This window comes from Numida meleagris, chromosome 4 (assembly GCF_002078875.1).
Source record: "Numida meleagris isolate 19003 breed g44 Domestic line chromosome 4, NumMel1.0, whole genome shotgun sequence".
In the NCBI taxonomy this organism is placed as follows: Eukaryota; Metazoa; Chordata; class Aves; order Galliformes; family Numididae; genus Numida; species Numida meleagris.
The window spans coordinates 67,458,352-67,482,556 of record NC_034412.1 but is presented as its reverse complement, the minus strand read 5'-3'; the positions used below and the strand labels follow the sequence as shown (position 1 = coordinate 67,482,556).

Genomic DNA, 24,205 nt, shown 5'->3' with positions numbered 1-24,205 from the left:
TACAGGGATGAACCGTAAAATCCATTATTCTCTGGTGAACTCAGCAGAGGGCCAGTTCTCTATTGATGAATTCTCTGGAATCATCCAGTTAGAGAAGCCTTTGGATCGGGAGTTGCAAGCTGTGTACACGCTGACTTTGAGGGCTACAGATGAAGGTTTACCTCGAAGACTGTCTTCCACAAGTAGTCTTATAGTTTCTGTTTTGGATATAAATGATAATCCACCTGTATTTGAGTATAGGGAGTATAGTGCAAGTGTATCAGAAGACACGGTGGTTGGGACTGAAGTTCTCCAGATCCATGCTGCAAGCAGGGACATTGAAGCCAATGCTGAAATCACGTACTCAATAGTCAGTGGGAATGAACATGGAAAATTCAGTATTGATTCAACAACAGGTAAGAAAGCAACTGGTCTTCCAGTAATGTTTATTCAGTCTTTTCCTGAAATGATGTGTTAGTCTAAACAAGAATAATGTCATACTATGTTCTGCAATTATTCAACCAAATATATTGTATAATCTATGTGCATCATCCTCACTGTAATGGCAGTGCTACTGTTTGCTCACCCATTTTGACAGGGTGCTTACTAAACAAGAATAGAATTTATTTATCACTCCTATTTATTATTTATTTCAGTTATATTCGTATAGCTGGTAAAAGTAGAGGTTTCCTAGCTGGAATGTTTCTCACCCAGAGGGGAAGACATGGTTCTGTAATGACAGAAACCTAACAGTCTTTTCACAAAAGTCGTGTAATCAGGGCAAGCATCCAGTCTTGGTAAAAGAAAGATCAGAAATGAAATTGGCAGGGAAAAGTAGTCATTGGCCCATGAAGATAGTCATTCCAGAGGAGATTGATGTGTCATTAAAGAAAGATTGGAGTATTCTATTCAAGTATATATCCAGCATGACGATGGAGATTTCAGGCTTGCTTGTTAATCAGATTTAGTCTCTGGAAGCACTTAGGTTCTTTGGAAATATTTACTATATTAAACACAATACTTTGTTAAAAATTCATGTAAACCTCAATTATAGCTTTGTTTTCTTATATAGTTATTTTTCTAGAATTCATTTGTGTTGAGTTTTTTTGTTTGTTTTGTTTTTAAATAAGATCTCTACCCAAAAGTTAATAATAGTGAATTATACCAGTGCAACTGAAATCGTAATTCCTTCCAGTGCTTTTTCCAGCATGCTCACAGTACTGTAGTATAGAAGTAATTTGCCAGTTTAACTTCTTCACAGATTTTAAATGAGTAATAAATTTCCAGATAAACACTCTTATAGCAGCAAATTATTGTGTATATTAGTGACTGAACTATTTTAACTATTCAGTTAAGAACTTGCACTCTAAGTCAGATATTTCTATTGATAATAAGTCATGGCCAGACACTACCCTTACTTCCATGTGTTGTACTCTTCATGTCTGAAATTAATGTTGGTGCAAGGAAATTCAGGCTAAAGGTATTTTCGTTTTTGTGGTTAATTTTAATTAAAAATTAAAAAAAATACTTCATCTAAACTTCTTCATTATACTTCTTTTTATAATTATAAAATATGAGCCAGGTGATTTTAAAGTGGAAATCTTTGATCGTAGTGACAGGAACTTACCTTTTATGTGTAAAGTCTGATCGTCTCACTGTGTAGCTCCAGTTTTACAGTGACAAATTGAACCTGAAGAAGCTGAGTATTTATAAGAACAAAATCAGAAGTTGCAACATATAATACTACAGTAACAGTGAGTTTCTGTGTTTTTATTTCCTGCAATAGGAGCCATTTTTATCATTGACAGCTTGGATTATGAAAGTTCTCATGAGTATTACTTGACAGTAGAAGCCACAGATGGAGGCACACCTTCATTAAGTGATGTTGTAACAGTGAATATTAATGTAACAGATATCAATGACAATACTCCAGTGTTTAGCCAAGACACATACACTGCAGTAATCAGTGAGGATGCTGTGCTTGAACAATCAGTCATTACAGTATGTATTGTTACTTTTTTCCCTTGAAATACTCTGTTATAACAATCATGCTTTTGGTCTTAAAGGAATAACTAATGATTAGAAGATGGGTGTAAATTAATAGAGAAGTGTGTCACTGAGTGAATTGAAATTAATTTTGGAAAAGTTTTGGAGCCAGGGACTTGAAATGCTATGGGAAAGTAGATAATATTTTATAATATATTTTGTTCTCCTTATGAAAACAGGACTAATTTTCTGAATTTCTTCCAAAAATTTAATGATGTTGGTATGTTCTGAATGTTAGGACGTTTCTCCTAAGAACTGTGTAATATTATAATATATTAGATGAAAGCATCTATATTCATTTACAAGATGAGTTTGTTTGAATGATGATAGAATCTGTGTAGACCTGCTCTGAATGAGACTATGATTTCCCTTAGGTTATGGCAGATGATGTCGATGGACCTTCAAACAACCACATTCACTATACAATTACAGATGGCAATCAGGGAAATCCTTTTACAATTGACCCTACCAGGGGTGAAATAAAAGTGACTAAAGTTCTGGACCGAGAAAAGGTAAGTTTTCTATACTTTTTTGAGCAGTTGGTATTATTTTAGATATTTATTTTTGATGACTATAATTTTGGGAGTATATTTCTAAATAACCATTTTAAATGTTCCAAAATTAATATGTATATCACTCCAAAAGTAATGCCTCTTATTTATTTTCATGGAAACTATAATAGATACAAAGAGCACGGTAACACAGTTCGGTAGAGGAAAGTCTCAGCTGCAAAACACTATTTTTCAACATGATCACCACCACTAGCTATGCATTTTTGCCAGTGATGAACAAAAGCCTGCATGCTGTGCTAGTAAAAATTTGCACCAGCAAAGGTGACCCACTTGTCACTGTTGCCACTGCTGAAATGTACCACCCACTGCCTCACTGTGCTCACACCCACCATTTGCTCTCCGTAAATGTTCAGCAAGCACTGATGAATGTCAGCGGGTGCCATTTTTTCCTCATGGAGGAATTCAGTTACATGCCTTTGCTTCATATGCACTTCAATTTCTGTTGCATGGCAACAAAATGTAAGGGAATATTATTGGGAAAGTTCAACATCTACTGCCATACCACCAACATCCACCTCTGAAGTCATGGGACAAGATTATAAAATAGGAGTTATTACTTCTGGGGCAGCCCTTGTACAACTGTGAGAATGTGAACACATCTATTCATGTCAGTACCATGTCAGACAGGGTAAGGGGCATCTGTGGGGAGAGAAAAAGAATTAAAGATAAAAAGGCAAGTTTTACTGGAGGTTTGTGCTAAAATATTTCTTAAAAGAAAAGATGAGTTTATTATTCTTTCTTTGTTCTTTAGTGATTGTGTGATTTTTTTTTAATTTTTTTTTTAAATAGATTTCAGGATATACCTTGACTGTTCAGGCTTCAGATAATGGAAACCCACCTAGACGTAACAATACCACAGTTAACATTGATGTTTCTGATGTAAATGACAATCCTCCAGTATTTTCAAAAGGAAACTATAGCATTATCATCCAGGTAAACTAGATGCATACAGTAAAGCTCTAGTAATCAGATCAATAATATTATTTGAGTGTTAATTTGTGACTTCAAAAATGTTGCAGGATATGATAAACCTAATGGTTCAATTTTATTTTTTATATTGTCATTTTGTAATTAACGTTGTCAGTGAGACTACATATGGAATAAGTGTTAAGAGTTACAAAGTCCATATTGTGCAGTCTATTTAGAAACTTACTTTGCAAGTAGATTGTGTTCTTTTATTTTGTGTGTGTGTATATATAATATATTGAATTTGAATTGAATTCATATTTATGATGCTCTTAAAATCATACAAGCAGGTTAGAATACAGAAAAATTTTGCTATTTCTTTTTGATCTTTGAGTTACTTTAGGTACCTGTTACTGAGAAGCAGGTGTTCTGCACTGTGACACATAGATTGAGTTCATTCCTGTTGGCCTCCTCTGGGATCAGAGGCAATTAAAACAGGAGTAATATTTCACAGTGCTACATACCAATCCTCTGACTAATTTTGCACGTTAGTATGGTAGTAGTGGGGCAGATTCTCAATGGCTACCAAGTATTTGCCTGATTCAGAGAACTCTCTACTAAAGCAAAGATAGCAGAGACTGCTTCTGTACTTCTTGCCTTACTGAGTTCAGTAGAGAATGAATGGAAGGGAACAAAGGAGTCATTATTAAGATCTTTGTACTGGTAACATAAGTCAGCTCAATCCCTTGGGTCCTTTTGCTGTTGCTGATGCATGGCCTTGTACAATAAGTAAGTGAGGATCGGACAATAATATCTGGTAAGCTGTGCCTACTTAACATGCCACTTCTGTTCAGGACCATGTAAGTGATTTGTAAAGGCACCTTTCCAAAAGAGAATAAGGTAATTTCTTTCTACCCAGCATGCAGAGTATGCAACTAAGATGTCTTGAATTATTTTTTTAAAGCAAGAACTTCATGTTTGTGTGCTGTCAAAGGTATTTCACTTTCCCCAATTACAATATTTTTTGAAGTCAACATAATTAATGTTGGTAATGTTTCCCTCACTCAACTAAAAAGGAAGACTTTCTGTTTTATTGTTCATTCATATCAACCCATCCCATTCTGAGGGATGCAGAGAAAAAGCTAAAGGAGTTGCGCAAGAATGTTGGTCTGCATCTCCTAATAATTGGGAGTGGACAAAAATGGACACGGAGACAATTGGAAATATGCTTAGCTAGTATTAAAACCAAACAAATTTAGATGTTGAAATGTAAATATTTGTATCTTAAAATCATGGTCCTTATCTGGTTTTCTTAAGAAAAAAAAAACTTTGGCTGCCATATCTGATAAAGTTAACTTGACAGAATTTCACCTGCATATTCTCTCAAGAACAGAGTATCCTTGTTACTGAGAGTTTTGCAACTATAAGAATAGCATTTTATTATTATTGTACTTTGCAATGACACTTCTAGTTTTTTGGCATTTAAAATTTGTATATATAAAAAATCAGGTAGATACAGTATAACACAAATGTTCTGGGAGAGGTGCTGAGCTTGAAGTAAGGTTGTGAACATCAGAGGCATGATAAACCTAAGTGTGTAAAGAGTTTGAAACATCAGGCATCCACATGATGCCAACTTGAAACTTTATAATACAAACTTTTAAGCTTGGATTTCATATTTTAAGCAGACCTAAAGTGGCTTTATTCATATCAGTAATATGAGACACGAGGGGTGAGATGGAGTAGTGTGTTTTTGTAGTCCTCCCACAAAGGCACTAAATGTTATGTTTAGTGGGTGTTTTAGCTAAATTTGAGATCTTTGATGACTAGGTAATTATTCTTCTGTAATTTTAATTCAGACTGAAAGTGGAAAATGTAAAGTTTCAAGGTTAAACTACCTACAACAATCTCAGACAATGCTTTAGAGAAGAAACAAAGTCTAAGAATTTTTTTACTGTTTCTTCACAGAGGGTAGTATTTTTTCTTAAACAGTTTTGTCATTCCAATTTCACTGGTAGTTATTAACTGATTTGACAGTAATTTGTTTTTTTTTGTGTATCCTCAAGTGCAACGAAACTAATGTGATTGTGTTATGCATTTATAGGAAAATAAGCCTGTTGGATTTAGTGTGCTTCAACTAGTGGTGACAGACAAGGATTCTTCTCACAATGGTCCTCCTTTTCTTTTCACCATCCTGAGTGGAAATGAAGAGAACACTTTCCAGGTTAACCATCAAGGAGTACTGACAACAACTGCTGCTCTGAATCGCAAAGTGAGGGATCACTATTTACTACATGTTAAGGTAGGATACACTACTTCTACTTTTAGCTGCTTTGTAGTTTAAGTATTAAACTTCCTTCACTTGTACACAAACCACCACCTTTTCCTGTTATTTGGAAGATAACTTGTCTTTCTTTTTCTGTTACAAGATCTTGACATGCTAAGTAGTTATTTGAGGCATGTCCCTTGCAGTAGCATCTTCGGAGACAGTCTGATTTAAATGGAATTGTACTAAAAATGTAATAGTAAGTTGAATTAAACTCACTGTTAGTATACAGTGCCAGTGTAATGTTGAACGCTCTAGATAAGGCCTTTCACATGAGGTACATTTCTTAGCCTACACATTTTGCTGCACTCTGGTATCTATCTGGAAAAGCCAGGAGGGGAGAGGTCTCTTGAACCCCCTCCTACTCACTGCAAACTTCTGACAGCTATTGCTTTGATGCTTGAAGCTGTGAGCTAGAATACGTTGATACAATGGCAACAGGGATTTTAAATTTTTCATGTCGCAGCAGTACTGACATTTTTCTGTAGTAGTACATTCCTTTTTCAAGGGCAGTTGAAAACGTAATTTCTTTTTTAAGTTTGGAAAACCAAGTCAGTGAACCTTTCACATAGCATTCCACCTCACTGCCTGATTCCCATACGCAGTAGCACTGTACTTGTAGGTCTCAGAATTTTGCTGTGGCAGAGAATTCAAAAATGACTCTGGAAGGGTAGGATGTCTGCACACACTTGCTACAGTTGTGCCGAAGCACCAGGCTATGTCCAAAACTCAGAATTGCATTAAAAGAGTATGTGGCTAAGTTCTGTAAAATACTTTTTTTTCAACTTAGCATTAGAAAAAAGTTCAAACCAGTCTTTTTTAATCTTATCCCGTCCTTTTTAGTTCAGTAATAAATTAAGGAGCTGTGACCCGGGGACTTAAAATTGATAGGCTAAAAATAGTTTGCCTTAATTCTTAAACTTCATTTTCAGAGTTGCATTTTAAGAGAAGTTCTCACCTTTATTTTTACATGAGTGTATATGGCCTTTAAATCTCTGTTATTCTTGTATGTAATATTGCACATAATTTCTGAGTAAATGAGCAGAATTTTACAGCAGTACTGTTTGCTCCAGGGTGTAGTAAATTCTGTCTGTATTGGGGTAATAATCATAGTGTATTAATACAAAGTCTATCTCTTCTCTTTGGGGAAGGAAAAAAATTCCCACAGGTACTGTGATTTGTTCCTCGAGTCGCTGAATCATGGTATCAGGAGACATGAGTGTAAGAAGTAGCATAGGTAAAGGTTCCATTTAAGTTTAGTTCAGGATTTAAGAATATAGGTTAAAAAGGGGTCTGGGACATAAATCACCCCACTGTCAGTTATTTGCTTCTCAGTAATGATCTGCTAATTATCTGGTGAGGCAGATTAGCCTTCAAGTGATGGCTCTGTTGGCCTTCCTAGGTTGCTTGGGTCCTAAGCAGCAGTAGAGGTGGGCTTTGTCACACTTACATAATGTGCTTTCCAAATTCTGTACTGTTTTCCTAAAGTCGTGTTTTTGTTTAGGGAAGAGAATATCAAGCAGTATTTTTCCTGTGTGTATTATTACAAGATTTGTATGTTGTATTTTATATTTTTCTCTAAACAGTAACTGATTTAGGACATTAAGAAAAACTTCTCCGAAGGAGTGGGAAATATTGGCGATAGGTGGCCAATTGGACTGGATGATCTTGGAGGTCACAACTTTGGTGGTTCTGTTATTCTGTGATTTATATGTAGTTTGCTTCTAAAGCATATTCCTGTTAATGCACATGGCTGCAATTATGACAGCTTTGTGGATTGTTAGACTGTCTTTATCCCGCTTCATGATTTAGCTGCACATTTGGCCCTTCCTAATGTGTCTGCCTGTTGTTAAATACAAGAGAGTCTAACACCTTTCTCATGGTGGATTCATGAAATTCTTTTCATTTCTAAGCCACCTAGACTGTAGAATGCCTGTTAGCAGCCTGTCAGTACTTCAGCTGTCTTATCTTTAGCACAGCACTTGATCGGTGTCATTTTTTCTAGAGAATGAATAAAGGGAGAATTTTTATGGCACTCAATAGCTAAACAAGCATCTTAAAGCAAAGTACTCATTTAGAACAAATGCTTTTCGGAGATTGTACATCAGTCTATACTAATGTCATGCATTTTTTTTTGTTGTTCTGTATTGCTCAATCTCAATATTTTGTACCTGTCTCAAACTTTGACTTATAAGTTCCCTCCTTGGATTCTGGAAATACATCGCTGTCTTTCAGTTGCCATTTATCATCGCTTATTATGATCTTTTTTTAATAGATTTAGTGCTATAATTTACAATTAACTTTTCTTTACTGAGTCACCATACACAGGCATGAAGGCCTCTAAGACTAAAACTACCATTTCCACATCACAAGCCTTCAGTTTCAATGACACACATAAAAATAGAAACATGACTTTATGGGAAGAATATTCTTTCCCTTTTCACTTCAAAGAACTGTTTGATTTTTTGTTTTTGTTTTTTTTTTGAAAAGCATCTTCTCAAGTCTATAATTTCTACACTTTCTTCTTGCAGCTCCTAAGTTAATAGCTGTGCATGATCCGCTGTTGCTTGGTTCTGTTTTTTAACTGATCTTCATTGGCCCTGCTTTTCCGTACTCACAGCTTTTACTTTTATTTCTTTCTGAATGGATTGCTGAGGCAAAGCTCTTATGTTACAGGTTTAGTTGAACACAGAAGACCCTCCCTCTACCATAAACACACACAAACCACCACCACTAAAAAACTTTCACATGAGCCTTTTTTTTTTCCCAATATGAACATGCCACTCAGATTTGCTTTCCTTTTTTTCCAAAAGGAAATAGACTATCCATTAACAAATGTCTCATAGCATTAGTATGTGAAATCTTCAGCTACAAGTCATACAGTCTTTTGTACCGCACTCCTGAAGTCTTCAGTTTAAAACTACAGCAGATTTTTAAGTATCTGCTCTATTGAAAGATACTTTCTCCTGGGGCTCTTCTTTCCTATTTGCTGTCCATTCGTTATAATTTTGCTCACTTGTTTGTTTTAAGTATTTTTTGTGTTTTCTCTTGGGCTTTTGTGCTGTAGATAAACTGCTTGCCTTGTCTTGTTTCCAGGCAGAAATCTAGGCAAAACAAAACTTTGCCAACATAAGCTTGCTCTGTCTCTCAGTCTCTCTCCTTATTTGTGCTTGGGTAACTGGAGGTCAAGCTTCTAGCCAGGCCTTTTGGATTTACTGATAGAAGTCTGTAGTTCTGTGAGACATACCTTGCCTTTTTTAAATGTTTTTTGTACACATACTCAGACAATCTTGAGTTCTGGAGTTATTCTCTTTTGCTTAAATCTGTCTGAAAAATCAAAAGCAATTCCTCTGTATAGCTCTGCAGAGTGTATCACCAACCTGTAGTCATGGTAAAATTATTGTAACATCTTTTGAACAGTGGAGGATACCTTATATTCTCTGAGCCCTGCATATCCCCTCTGTTCCTTCACATCATATCCACATCTTCTTTGCCTATTTCTTTAGTCTCACTTTCAGTAACTGGGAAAGAGCTCTGGGAAAAAGCTAGAAGGGAAAGAAGAACTGAGAAATGTAAAGGGGAAAAAAAGTAAACCCAAAGGAATACTCTTTTATTATTCTTATAATCATTTTTTTCTGTTCTCTCATCATCCAGAGACAGTGTATGCTGTTGTCAAAAAAGGATGGAAGATAGGGGACATGATGTTTAAAAGACTTGAAAATGGAGTTAGGCAGATTCTGTTAATTACTATAATTGTCTGAAGCAAATACTGTCACAGGTTGTTATTTTCCTCTCCGTCACTACCAATCATGAAAGACAGCATAATTAACTGTAACTTTCTACATGCACTGTTTTGCTTTTGCAGTACTGTTTGGCATACTGCACTTAGATTCCTTCAAGACCCATCTCCTAATAAGTGGTGAAACTTGTTAGAAATGTAGAGTCCATGAGTCATTTGAGTTTGTAATTTGTTTCCATGCTTGCAGTAAAAAAGCTTCAAGCACCATCTGCTGTCTGAAATCAGAGACTGTGCATTTCCTCTGCATTTGCTATAAGTGCTAGTAGGCTTTCTTGCATTTGGAGGTATTAAGAACACTGTATCCTTTTAATCTTGGAAGAAGTGAAAACATGTTTGTGTGTGGGCACTTAGAATAAGTTTTCTAAATTTTCAGGATTAACTTTTCATAAACCTGAATTTGCAATTTTTTTTTAAAGCATTTACCCTTAAGAACTTTTGTATGTTCGTGTGTGTGTGTTTGTAGAAAAATACTGCGCTACTGCATAATGCGCAAATACCTACAACAGAATTTGATGAGATAAAGCAAAAAATCTAATGATACCCTTATCTTCTACTAGGTCACAGATAATGGAAAGCCACCATTGTCATCTCTGACGTATGTTGATATTAGAGTTATTGAGGAAAGCATTTATCCTCCAGCAATTCTGCCCCTAGAAATCTTCATTACAACTTTTGGCGAAGAATATTCAGGTGGTGTCATTGGAAAAATTCATGCAACAGACCAAGATGTTTATGATACTTTGACTTATAGCTTGGACCCCAAAATGGAATCCATGTTCTCTGTTTCCAGTACTGGAGGCAAACTAATAGCACATAAAAGGTTAGATGTGGGACAATACCTCCTAAATGTTACTGTTACAGATGGAAAATTTACAACTGCAGCTGATATTACTGTGCACATCAAACAAATCACGCAAGATTTACTAAATCACAGCATTACAATACGCTTTGCAAACCTTGCTCCTGAAGAATTCATTGGCGATTACTGGCGCAATTTCCAGAGAGCTTTAAGAAACATCTTAGGTGTGAGGAGAAACGACATCCAGATTGTTAGTTTGCAGCCTTCTGATCCTCCTTCAAACCTTGATGTCCTTTTGAATATTGAAAAATCTGTCAGCTCTCAGCATCCAATGAGGATTTTGCTCCACAAGATAAACTCTTCTGTGCCTGACCTAGAGGAGATTCTAGGTGTCCGGATAATCGATGTTTTCCATAAGCTTTGTGCAGGCCTAGACTGTCCTTTGAAATTTTGTGAAGAAAAAGTAACGCTGGATGAGAATATCATGTCGACCCACAGCACGGCCAGGCTGAGTTTTGTCACTCCCCGTCATCGCAGAGCAGCAGTTTGTCTTTGTAAAGGTAAGGAGAGCAGAAAGGAAAATGATATTCTTCAAAAGACTGTTCTGGTTTTGAACAATCATCATCCAGAGGGGAAAATGAATATTACAGGAGTAAGAATGTCCTGTAACCCTCACTGCAACATTCACTGAATTTTGTTTAAAATAAGGAGTAATTCTTCTCTTAAAATGAGATAATGAGACTTTATACAATGTAAGCTTACTTATATCTTCATTATCCATTTTATAAAAGAATTTCTTTGTTGCTTCTTCTAGATTGCCTGAATAATGGCTATTCAGTCTTGTATGCACAGAAATGTTATTGCAAGTACTTGAATATGTCTGGGTTTCTGCTAAGAGAAAGATCTCATACAGATTCAAAACTTAGCTGTGAATGACAGCTTGAACTGGGAAATTAATATGCATTAAAATAGATAAAAGCATCCATTTTTATAACAAATGATGTATTTGTCTTTGGCTCTTAGGAAAACAAGATGGCTTTTTAAAATCATTAATTAGCACTGCTAGCTGAACTTACATCTATAGTAAATACTAAAGCCCATTCCTTTTCTGTCTCAAATACACACTCTTCTCCTCTGCCTATGTTTTATATCTATGTGCTTGTGGTTTTTTTTTATGATGTGTGATAGTAGGAGTAAGCCTTAAACCACAGCATGATTTTCCAGATTTTATCAGTTGAATTGAGTAATTAATTGAGATAACTATGAATATCAGCCATTGTACATGCTATTTTCCTGGTCTGTATTTGTCAATCATGTCTCATAACTATTCTTCATTTCCTTGTTGCCTGGTACTGAGTAGTATCATTTGGGTTGCCCTCAGCTCCTGTTTGTAAGTGTACTTTTTTTTGCAAAATACCGTTACTGCCAACAGAAGAGAAATAATGTATTTCGTCTTACAGAAGGGAAATGCCCTGTGGAGAATAGTGTGTGTGAAGGAAACCCATGCCCTGAAGGTACTGAATGTTTAGGAGATCCAAAGGAGGGAAAATACACCTGTGTTTGCCATGACAGCAAAGCTGGACAGTGTCCTGGTAAGAAATTTGCTTTAAACAATTTCTGCATAAAACCATATTATTTTCCAGTCCTGTATTAACATGTCATGTTTTTTCTGTATCCTTCAGCATCGGTTGGCTCTGCTGTGACATTCAGTGGGAACAGTTACGTAAAATATCGTCTCATGGAAAATGAGAACAAAGAAGAAATGAAGCTGACAATGAGACTTAGAACTTACTCTGCTCATGCAGTTGTTATGTACGCTCGAGGGACAGACTACAGTATCTTAGAGGTACATATCTCCTCTTTTATTCACACCACCATTTCTGCAGAGTTGCTTTAATTGAGAGTTGCATTCAAAATACAGTTTCTTGTACATCCTAGTGGCCAACTTTTATAGAAATTTTTAATGTGTAAAAAGAATCCCTTTTCTTCAGTATTTAAAAAATCAGAAAAAAAGAAAAGGATCTACTTTAAATACTAGTTTTAAATTTATTTGCTTGTAATACTCTGTAAGTCCATACAGAAAAAGTTTTTAAAACATGAGACATTAATCTCTCAAAACACAAGGTACTCCAAACTTTTGATGACAATCTATGAGTTTACTGTAGGAAAAAAAGTACTATAAGCCGTTTAATTAAAAGGATAGTATAAAGTGAATCACAATTACTGTGAATGTTTAGAATACAATGCTAGTAAACTGCTGTTTATGGACACCACCATCTTGTTTCTGTAGCAAATGTAAACTTCTAAGAAGCACCAATATTTTCAAGATTTACTTTTTGCAGGGATTCTCTGTCTGTGTTCCATTTGTTGATGATGCATCTTTCCTCTACAGATTCATCATGGAAGGCTGCAATATAAATTTGATTGTGGCAGTGGCCCTGGCATTGTCTCCGTTCAGAGCATTCAGATTAATGATGGCCAGTGGCATTCAGTATCTCTTGAAGTGGATGGAAATTACGCACGACTTGTTCTGGACAGGGTGCATACTGCATCTGGTACTGCCCCTGGCACGCTTAGGACACTAAACCTAGATAATCATGTGTTTTTTGGTGGTCATATTCGGCAGCAAGGTGCAAGACATGGCAGGAGTCCTCAAGTTAGCAATGGTTTCAGAGGCTGCATGGATTCCATTGTACTTAATGGACAAGAGCTCCCCTTAAACAGCAAGCCACGGAATTATGCACACATGGAAGAATCTGTTGATGTGACTCCTGGGTGCTTGCTTACTACCACAGAAGGTTGTTCAAGCAACCCATGTCAGAATGGAGGCATCTGCAATGCCCTGTCAAATGGAGGTAAGCTGTGCTGCTAGTTTTCAAAACTGCTTTTCCACTTACCTGCCTTGGAAGGCCAAAACAGTTCTGGGAATAATGTTTGCTTTTCCAGAGAGTTGTAGAAGGCTGGTTGTTAACCAGGAAGGAAGGCTGGATCTGCCTGTGTTTTAGACACTCAGTTCCTTGGAATAGGAATAAGGCAAAACCCATTAAACAATGCAAGGATTTAATCTTCAGTGTCAGTCAACTCTGAGATCTGTTCTCTGACTGCCTACTTTAGAGCTTTAAAATTTCTGAAAACATTATGACAAGCTTGAGTTCTGAGAGATAAGTGGCAGTTAACCTTCAGTCACAGGCCAGAAAAACTTTCTGTTAGACTTTCCTTCATTTTTCAATGGAATATTTCTGTCCTCTCTCTCTTTGAACAGGTAGGTGGGCAGGGAAGATTTTATCTTGAATCCAGTAAAGCCACATGCACCTTTCAAAGAGAATGTATTTGATTTCAGGTTACTACTGCAAGTGTGCTCCTTTATTCATGGGAACTCACTGTGATCTAAGTGTCAGCCCATGTGCTTCCAATCCCTGCCTTTATGGTGGTACTTGCATCCCAGTCAGTGATGATTTCATCTGCCAGTGCCGAGGACAGTACACAGGCCAAAGGTATGTTTGTATGGTTTTTTGTGCAAATGAACCCCTTGCAGCACAGAATTTAAATGTAACACTTTCTCTGATTTTTTTTTAAATCTCTTTTCTACTTAAAGCTCACACTTTTAAATCCACTGGAGTTGGTTAATGTAAGCCCCTATGTTGCAGCCTTGAATCTCACTATGTATAATACTGTTTACACAACTTACAGTGAGACAGTGGCTCTTTTTGTTGTTACTATTGATTTTTTTCCTCTTTTGAAGGTGTCAGCTGGGTCCATATTGCAAAGACAATCCTTGTAAAAACAGTGGCAAGTGCATCGACAGTTTGGATGGACCTGTTTGTGAGTGTGAAGCAGGCTTTCGGGGAGAAAGGTGAGTATAGCATTCCACAGAAATTGAAGTTTTATTAATTCTTCTTAACAGTTCACGTTGATTGAAATCTGAAATGGTGATAGAATAGCAAGTTGTCTGGTGGTGTACAGTATTACACATTAAACCATTAAACATATTTAGAATTGTTGAACAAGGAGACTACAGCGGTGATTATTGATGTAAACTAACTACCATTTCTCTTTTCTGATTCTGGTAGGTGTCTGACTGATGTCGATGAATGCACAGAAAACCCATGTCTCAATGGTGCCCTTTGTGAGAATACTTACGGTTCATATCACTGCAATTGCAGCCATGGATTTGGAGGAAAGCACTGTACGGACATTGTTCTTAACAAATACGTTTCAACATCTTGGAACATTAGTTTAGCAGAAGTAATTGGAATTATTGTTTTCATCGCTGGAATATTCTTGTTAGTTGGGATTTTTGTTATTTGCCGCAAAGTGATGAGCAGAAAGAAGAAACACCAACCAGAACCTGAAGATAAGCAGCTGGGAGCTACAACAGCTTTCTTGCAACGACCTTATTTTGATGCAAAATTGAATAAGAACATCTATTCTGACATCCCACCACAGGTTCCTGTTCGTCCCATTTCATACACTCCAAGCATTCCAAGCGACTCCAGGAATAATCTTGACAGGAATTCTTTTGAGGGGTCTGCTATCCCTGAGCACCCTGAATTTAGTACTTTTAACCCAGATTCTGTGCATGGCCACCGGAAAGCTGTAGCTGTTTGCAGTGTAGCACCAAACCTGCCACCTCCACCTCCATCCAACTCTCCGTCAGACAGTGATTCGATACAGAAGCCCAGCTGGGATTTTGACTATGACAGTAAGAAATGTTCTTAGTTTTGTTATTTTTCAGTTAAAGGTGTGTGTTTGTGGTACATTTTTACTGTGAGTTCAGAGTCTCTCTGTGCCTGCTGTGGTAGAAAAAGCATTAAGATTTCTCAAGTCTGATCCAGCTTCATACACTACTAAGTTTTGTTAGAAGTGTAGATCTTAGAAAGCTTTAATTTTTATTTCTTAAATAATATTTTTCTTAATATATATCTTAAATAATAATTTCTTAATCAAGTCTGTTAATTGCCTCACTTAAAACTTTTTCTTCCAGCTAAAGTAGTAGATCTTGACCCCTGCCTTTCAAAAAAGCCTCTGGATGAAAAGAGCTCCCATCCTTATAGTGCTAGAGAAAGCATGTCTGAGGTCCAGTCTCTTAGCTCCTTCCAGTCTGAATCATGTGATGACAACGGTATGTAAACTCTATAATCATTCTGTACTGCTGCTTACATTCATTCCTAATGTCTCTGCATCTATATCTCTCTCAGTATCAATACGCGTTACATACATCTAATATATATTAAATACGTAATTTAATATATATTAGTATTTATTTAGATACTTAAATTTGTTAAAGTGTTTTTTTGCCTATCTTACACTACATGTTAACTACTTTACCTTAAAATTACCTATATATTGATTCCAGTATTAGAATATTAACAGTGTAAATGCAGCACAAGGTATTTAGTACTATATGTTAAAAGCTATTAAAAGCGCATTCAAATTTAATAATTAGTTATCATCTTATATAAGAATGCGGTGAACTTAAAAAACAGCCTTCGCCTGCACAAATATAACTTTAGATTTGACGTTCAGCTTTTAGTAAAGCTTTCTGGTGTTACAGTTTCATGTGTTTCCTTCTCTTTTTCTTGCTGCGACCTCAGCTCCCATATGGATCAGATCAGTTCTGAGTGAGAGCAGAGTTTAAGGGATTGCTTGTAAGTTTGATTACTTTAGTAATGAAGGAAGCTACAAAAAAGGAATTTTATTACAGTATAGCAGTATACTTGGCTTTCACCATGATTAAAATGAATTAATAAAAAAATTCATGCACTGAAAAAAGCCAATATGAAAATAAAAACATAAATCTTTTAATCACAATTCTAGTCCATCAAAATATAATCAGTATACTTATTTGAGCATTTTATTACTATTATTGATCGGAAGTCTTATTTTTCTGTTATGACAGATGCTTTTACTGTTTGATCTGAATGCATCTATATATTCAGAAATATTTCAAACTGATTGGACAAAGATGCAGTTGTCTCATAATTTAATTCATTAAGTTCAGGTGTTTTGACTCTTCCAATTCCTGCTTTTGTCTCTGTATGGTAAGAATTTAAAATTTCTTTAGCTTAGGAGTAAAGAACATTCCACTTGTTAAGAAGTTAGAGTGATTTGTTCTTTAACAGAAATCTGTTAATGATTGGTGAAAGTAAAATGGTATGCTTATAATACTCATCATTTATCAGTAGACTTAATATCAATTTTCAACTTTTTTCCTGTGGTATTAAGTGTTGTGCAGTACATGTTCTCCTCTCCCCTTCATCCCATATGTTTCATACATGCCTACAGGTATTTCTTGTCATAAATTGATTACTCAGTAATACATCATTCTAAGAGAAATAGCTGTAGCATCATAGAGGTTGTTCCTTCCTCCTTTTGTGGTAGATTTCGAATTTATTAGTTTGAAATTTTATCCCTGAGCCTGGCAAACAAATTGCATGTGCTTACCTCATCCTACCCTATAAGAGTAAATCTTTCTCCCTTCCAAAAGTATGTTGGGGAGAGAAAGCTATAACAGATAAATCAATTGTGATTGCTATTTAAAAACCACATCAGCAGCATCAACCTGATTTTGGTATTCCTGCTATCCTTTCATTACAGTGAAAGATTCTACCCCTCTCTTGAGGAAGTAGGAAGCCTACTCCTTAATTGCTCCTTAATTCTCCCCACATGAGCGTACCTGCGTTCATTGCAATCTAGATGAACTATGCTACAAACACTATGTTGAATAAATATTAAAACAATTAAAACAATTTTGTGCTTGTGCAGAATTTCAGGAATAGTTATAACAAGTGCCTTGTTACATTCATAAAGAACAAAAGTCAGGTTTAGAGATGTGTTTCATGTGTTACATGCAATTGCTTTCTAGATAAAGTATATACATATATTACACCAATAGTATTCGTATCCAAAGTAGTAATGGGGTACAGTTTTACAGTATTTTTTGTATACCTATATGCTGTTTAAAATGATATTAACTATAGGTTTGTTTTAATTTGCTCCTTTTATACCTTTTACAAGCTTCCGTAGTGACTGTAATACACCTTGTCAATGCTGTTGTTGACTCGGTGGGAAAAGAAGGTATATACATGTTTTCATATTTATTTACTGCTTTCACAGAATAATGCACGTTTGTCTTCTAGTGATGTAGATGTAGCAGGATGAGATTTATAAACTTTTATTTACTTAAACTTTCTCATAAGCATTAGTAAATAATATATTTATATGGTATGTATATTTGTATTTTCATGTGTATGCTGTATCTACCCTGCAGGCATGTTTCAACGTAGTTTCTTGGGAAAAAAAGGACTGGCATAAAAAGATAATGGTGCTTACTTGTCTGACAACATTCACAGTAAAGTTTCTGGCAGACTGAGACAGCATCAGAGACAATTATGTACACCAAATAGATGAAAAATCAGCAGCCTACAGTTCCATTTCTTTCCCCATTTATCCTGTTGGCTCTGGCAGAGCAGAACAACAGTAGCCTGATACACACCTCCCTGGTCCTTAGATGAGTTTGTCTGTAGCAGAAAATGCTGACTTCTAGTATGCAGTTGAGGTGTACAGGCATGCACATCCCTGCCAGCTTAAGTAGTTGCTTATCTCCTGTTCTTACTGAGTATCTAAAAGGCATGTTTGTGTGTGTAGATGTATATACACACACTTGTGTTTGTGCGTATCCATTTGTATGTTGAAAGGAGGAAAATAGCTATTTTTAATGTATTTTCTTTCTAACATTTAAGAAACAAACTGTACAAAATAGCAGTAGTAATAGAAGTGCTATTGAGCCTATACAAACACTAACCACTCAATAGACTTGAATAGCACCGGAATTTTCAATAGCTTGCTCCTTTATATCTCCACTGCAAGTCTGCAGAGGCTACTTCTGAAGTGATAGCCATGGTGTATGTTTCTTATTTCTGAATAAAAACAAAATAGGCTAGGAAACCTTACAAGTCCTGCTGGAAACAAAGCCATTTTAAGATCATAAAAATATTTACAGTATCTGAAGATTCTGTTTGGCTTGTTATTTGAAGTACATTTTCTCTAATGTATGCAGAAACATTAAAAAAGTAGGCAAATGCAAAGACTTGTAATCACAGAAGAATATGTCATTAATGTTTACATATAGATCATAGTCCCCCACTGCTAAAAAAATTGTAATGCACAGTAACTTAGGAAAGGGAGAGTTCTGAGACTAAAGGCAGCAAGAGCAAAGCCTATGAGAAATATTTAGTAACTGAGATTTCAATAGATAGAAATTAAAATTGATGGATTTAGTTCTCAAGACAGCTGGAAATGTCTTTCATTGTTTTAGTATCACTGTAAGAAAAATACAACTATTTTATGCATTGCAAACCATCCAGAAAGGACAGAGATTAAAGATGTCCTGCTTGCCTGCTTATTAATACTTGGAAGTTTCTAGCCTAAATAAGCATTCATTGTTTGAAAGCATAATGGGTAAAGAGTTCTGCTTTGGAGCATCTCAGAATGGTGCCAGTTTGAGCAGCAGAGATCCTTGCTCCAGCCTTCAGCAAAGGTTAAGCTCTGGGACAGATGGTCTTTTCCTTCAGTCTCAGAAAGTGTCCTGGAAGCATCAACTGCACAGTCTCCCCCTAGGACAGTTGTAGGCCTGTATTCTCTGCACTGCTCCTCAGAGAAGGCTGTGGCTGAGTGCAAGAGGAAATAGAGCTCCAGTGTAGCAGAGTGTCACCTAGGAAGATGGGTTCATCAAGTTCTAGTTTGCTGCTATATTTTATGTTAAATGTTCTTTGTCTCAGAAGCAGAGTGCAGGATCCAGATCTCCCCCTATCTTGATTAAGTTCTCTAAATCATAAGGCAGCTGTCTGCCTATTGAGTTCAGTGTTGCACCCAGTTTCCCTAGAAGACCAAAGAAAGCTGATTTTCAAGTAGTCTAGTGGTTAGAACATTCTCCTGGTGAGGAGACCAGAGATGTTTTAAGGGTCTCAGACTTTAGACCCTTCTGAGAATAGATACAAGTATCAATTCTTAGAAGATTCTGGGATCAGAATAGGCAGGCACCCCTCCTTTCACACATCAGGAATACAGATTCCTGAGAAAGAAAGATTTAAAGTTTGTCAGACAGCTCAGGACAGTTCTGTGCTAAGCAGAAGTTGTTGGGATTGCTGTACAGGAACAGGTAGCTCTCCCTGTGCACAGACTGTGGAAGCTAGATACTGAAGTGGAAGTTTCATCTCCGTGTGAGACACTAGAAAGTACAAGTCCTAATAGATGTAGCCCTGTATCAAAAGTCAAGGGGATGTGGGGCAAGAAAAGAATCAGACCAAGTCTTGTTACCACTTAAGGAAAGTTCTAAATATGATGAAATGAGAATTTCAACAGACTGTGTGCTCCAGATTATACCATAACAAGACAGTGGCCCAGTTGGGCTTTACAATGACTCGGCAGAAGTTCTACAGATCAGATCTAATAAAGGACGATCCTAGGAAAAAAAGCAAACTTCAGTACTGCTCAAGAGCTAGGCATGTTTACCTAGAGTACACTAAAAGCAGATAAAGGTAGTATCTTAGTGACAGTCATTATGTTTGTCTTCATATTGGTTCTAGTATTTGTATTCCTAACAACAGATGTTTTCTCCTTTTCTTCTCATTCTGCCAACTAAAGAGTCTTTTGCTGTTCCTGACCTCAGCAATTCAAGAGGTGACTTCTGCATGCAGTTCATTGATATGCACCAAAATATTTTTGTTAATACTTGGCTTTAACACAGACTTACTATCATTTGCTTGCTGTGCATTTGTCTGCAGTGATTACTCTTTTTACTAGATTTGAACTTTATTCCAGTTCCGTATTTTCCTTTTTGGTATTCAGGTTAAAAATTATACATACATGCGTATTTTTTATGACATTAGGCTTACACCTAGTTTTCAGCAGAGCAATAAAATCTTATTCAAGGGAAGGCTGCCATGCATGATTAAGCCTGATTTTGCTGTTTTGTTCTTATATTCAAGTGTGGAACATCTTTACATGTACTCAAAGAGAAAGGGATTTTTAATCAGAGGTGTGGAAGCATGGAGAAGTGCCATTTTTTGAATTACTATAAAGCTAACAGAACATTGTGAAATTAACGGTAAAATTTAGCCAAGGGGTAAAGTCACTTTAAATAGCCTGGATACTTTACCAGTTAGAAATTACTTCTTTTATATAGGAAAAGCAAGGTTTATTTATGCTAAACATATTTATGAGAAAACCAGGCATCAGTTAGCGAGCCAATTCTAATTACTCAAACAACAATTGATTAAGAATTTAGCTGCACCAGGGAAACCATTGGTTATTTGCTGTCCAGTGAACAATTCTATACCATTGTGTACTGTAACAGCACATTCCATAGGTGATGTACAGCTCTTCTCATTTTAGGTGAGATATCTGAGAAAATTTAGAAGTTTAAATGTGAATGATGCAATATCTAATGCATGGCATTATGTAAAGTTGTGTTGAATGTCTTCTGTGGAGCCAGGCAAACTGTTCTCCAATTAACAAGTAATGTCCTAATCACAGTGAGTGCATTGTCTTAATACATGCGTTGGCTTCTCAGTTCAGGCTGAATTGAAGATGAGATACTAACACTATGTTTTGTTTTTTTAAAAATGTTCACTTTTCAGGTTATCACTGGGATACATCAGACTGGATGCCAAGTGTTCAACTGCCAGGTATCCAGGAGTATCCAAATTATGAAGTGGTTGAGGAATCAGCTCCCCTCTATACAGATCCAAACGCCATCGATACAGACTATTACCCTGGTGGTTATGACATAGAAAGTGATTTTCCACCTCCACCTGATGACTTCCCTGCACCTGATGAGCTTCCACCATTACCACCAGAATACAGTGACCAGTTTGAGTCAATACAGCCTCCCAGAGACATGCCAGCCGTAGGTAGCTTGGGTTCTTCTACAAGAAGCAGGCAGAGGTTTAACCTTAATCAGTATCTTCCCCATCACTATCCTACAGACATGTCCGAACCTCAGACCACAACCAGTGGTGCCAATGGCAATTACAGAGAACCTTATGCTCCTTACGCATTAGGGTACAATAGAGACTTTGAAGCTCCCACTGTAGACAACATGTCCATGTCTGTGTATGCCTCCACCGCTTCCTGCTCTGATGTGTCAGCATGCTGTGAAATGGAGTCTGAAGTAATGATGAGTGACTATGAGAGTGGAGATGACAGTCATTTTGAAAATGTGAAAATTCCTCCACTTGATTCCCAGCAACATACAGAAGTCTGACACACACACTCAACAAAGTGCCTGGACTTGTTCTAGAACAATTTTCAAGAGCTTTTTCTTTTTTCCCCACTTTTTCCAGCCTCTGTGAATGCTTCTGTTTCAGTGAGCTAAACTGGCATGGTGGCATTGGATCATGCAGTTCATTTCACTAAATCAGCTTATTTCCATTTCCTGACCTACTATAATTGGACAGTTCCAAGAATTCCATTGACTGTGCCATTTTTGAATGTGTTTTTTGTACTTGCATTGTTTATGTTAAAAAATCACATACCACTTCTCCATGTTAGCATGATGCATATATTTATATAGTTCTAATGAAAATTAATTTCCTCCTACTTTTTGTAAATTTTATGTACAGTTTTGATTTTAATAGTTTTAACTAGATTTTGTAGATATTTTGTGAATTTGTTTTCCACTGAAACTAGTGGTGTTTGTGTCCCATTAAAACTAGCACCCTGAGTTATTATAATCAGGGCATCACTGTATGTATTCCCCCCAAAACCAAGGTTTGACATTTCATTATAGAAATTTCAACATATTCACACAATTCCAATTGTACATAGGTTAGGTCTGATATTTTTCTGGGTCAGTTACATGGAAATGTCTTAAATGGGTTGCTGTATTTTAGAACTGTAAACATTTTTTCCCTTCTTGGAAAGTGCATTGAAGACCCTGTGCATACCAGTTTAAAACCAAAACCACCATGACACAGTTTTTATAGTGTCTGTATATTTGTGATCCAATGGTCTTGTAAAGGTTTTTACTGAAGATTACCATTAGCCAGTCTTTCTTACTGACAATAAATTATTAATAAAAATACTTTAGCTTTGCTCTGTGTATCTCTATTATATAACATACAATTGAGAAAGCATTCAGTGCAGCATTTTTAAGTCTGTGCTTTGTACTGTATTAAGTTACTTGCTCCAAGCAACACATTTTTCTCTCCTCAGAAATCAAACTGCAGTTGTTAGAGATGCTCACTAGATGGCAGTGTGTGTCTACTTAATGGTGTTTTTAAAAAAGTAATTGGGCCAGTATGAATAAAGATTGATGGGTATCAAACTTCAGTAGCCTTCTCAGTAGTTTGCATTTTTCTTTAAACATATATCATCAATTATTATGTATCTTACTGAGTAGTTTTTCTGAAGTTATTTATGTGTGTGTATATATATATATATACATACACACACATATATGGGAGAAAAACCCTCAGCTCTTTAAAGTAGTTTCCTCCTCTCTGAATTTACTTAGGTAGGGATTTTCATTTCTATTTATCCCGTGACAGTGCACTTCAGTGCTGAAATTTCTGTGCTAATTTCTGAGTTTGTGGGTTTTTAAGCAATATTTTAGTTACAATCTCTTGCGTTAAATTTACACTTCATGCAAATCAAGATAGCATTCAGTTTATCTGTAGATGGCCCAACTATTTTTCTGATCAGAAAAAAAACAAAGCTTCTAACGAGTTCTCCAGCTTAAGATTGCTCTGACCATGAGTGAAAGGAGTAAGATAACTGTCTTTTACTTTCTGCACAAGAAACACTAAAATTCTTAACAGATACTGATGTGCTAGGGTGTAGTCTTTATCATAGCTAGAAATCTTTTCACCTCCATTTTTTTCCTGCTGTCTCAGAAAATTCTTCAGCCTGGAAAGGGACAACAGCAGACTCTGTCAGGTACAAGAGAGCTAAGCCTAGGCCTTTCATCACTTGGGAGACCAGGAGGTGAGATTTTTCTTTGGATGTTTGATTATTTATGCAAAAAACAGAAGAGGTTGAAGCCTGGCAAGTTGTATCATGGAAACAGATGGATTTCATGACAGTCAAAAGCTGGACACAACACACCACATCCTCAGTGTCAATTTGCTAATATGCAGGTAAGAATTTCTTGACGTATGTAAAAAAGCTACAATGTACGGGCTTAAAACCATATTCTGGCTTTATGCTGCAGTATTCATCCCCAGTAATAGAGTTTTCTGTACATGAGACCCATTGTTAAAGCATTTTCTTATTTAATAGCTTTAAAATAGTCTTACAGAATCGAATAAAGATTATAATGCTCTCCATATTAGTTAATTTTGATCGCTGCTTGACCTTTGTAGCTCTGGAAGAGATCGTTGTTAAGTTCTGTGGCAGTTTTGTTCAAGATTTCTTACTATCTGGCTCGTGATAGAAATGGAACCTCTGAAGTCAGTAAGGTGAAGATAGTACACGGACTTGCATTATTTCTTATTATGACTTGAGTAAAGTTGAAAGCGTTCTGTAACTTTTCTTAAGTTAACAGTTTACGGCAGAAATATTGGAAAAGAGATTTTTGAAATTAAGACGTGTAAAGGACAGGAATCAACACTTAACTAAAATTTATCAGTACTGAGGGAACTAACTCATTACCCTGCGAATAGCTCCAAACTTTCATGCCCCAAAAAAAAAAAAAAAAAAAAAAAAACCACCTTATGTAGAGAAGTATCAGAGTACTTTTTTTCTCTCTGCAAGGGCAATGCTGTTAAGCAGTATGC

General features: G+C 36.3%; 1 protein-coding gene across 3 annotated transcripts in view; it reads left to right on the top strand.

Annotated features, from left to right (window-relative positions):
• The window catches only part of FAT1 (FAT atypical cadherin 1), a 107,863-nt gene extending 85,337 nt beyond the window's left edge, over positions 1-22,526 (top strand). Inside the window, exons 14-29 of one of the 3 annotated variants that reach the window (XM_021393680.1) lie at positions 6-395; positions 1,766-1,980; positions 2,400-2,537; positions 3,387-3,530; positions 5,608-5,805; positions 10,186-10,987; positions 11,888-12,019; positions 12,110-12,273; positions 12,820-13,282; positions 13,768-13,921; positions 14,170-14,280; positions 14,498-15,129; positions 15,412-15,549; positions 17,445-17,504; positions 20,073-20,108; positions 21,068-22,526. In XM_021393680.1, the coding sequence (XP_021249355.1) occupies positions 6-395; positions 1,766-1,980; positions 2,400-2,537; positions 3,387-3,530; positions 5,608-5,805; positions 10,186-10,987; positions 11,888-12,019; positions 12,110-12,273; positions 12,820-13,282; positions 13,768-13,921; positions 14,170-14,280; positions 14,498-15,129; positions 15,412-15,549; positions 17,445-17,504; positions 20,073-20,108; positions 21,068-21,693 (4,403 nt within the window). In that variant the 3' untranslated portion in view covers positions 21,694-22,526. The remainder of the gene's footprint in view (positions 1-5; positions 396-1,765; positions 1,981-2,399; positions 2,538-3,386; positions 3,531-5,607; positions 5,806-10,185; positions 10,988-11,887; positions 12,020-12,109; positions 12,274-12,819; positions 13,283-13,767; positions 13,922-14,169; positions 14,281-14,497; positions 15,130-15,411; positions 15,550-17,444; positions 17,505-20,072; positions 20,109-21,067) is intronic. The other 2 variants (XM_021393678.1, XM_021393679.1) reach the window with 2 other exon arrangements.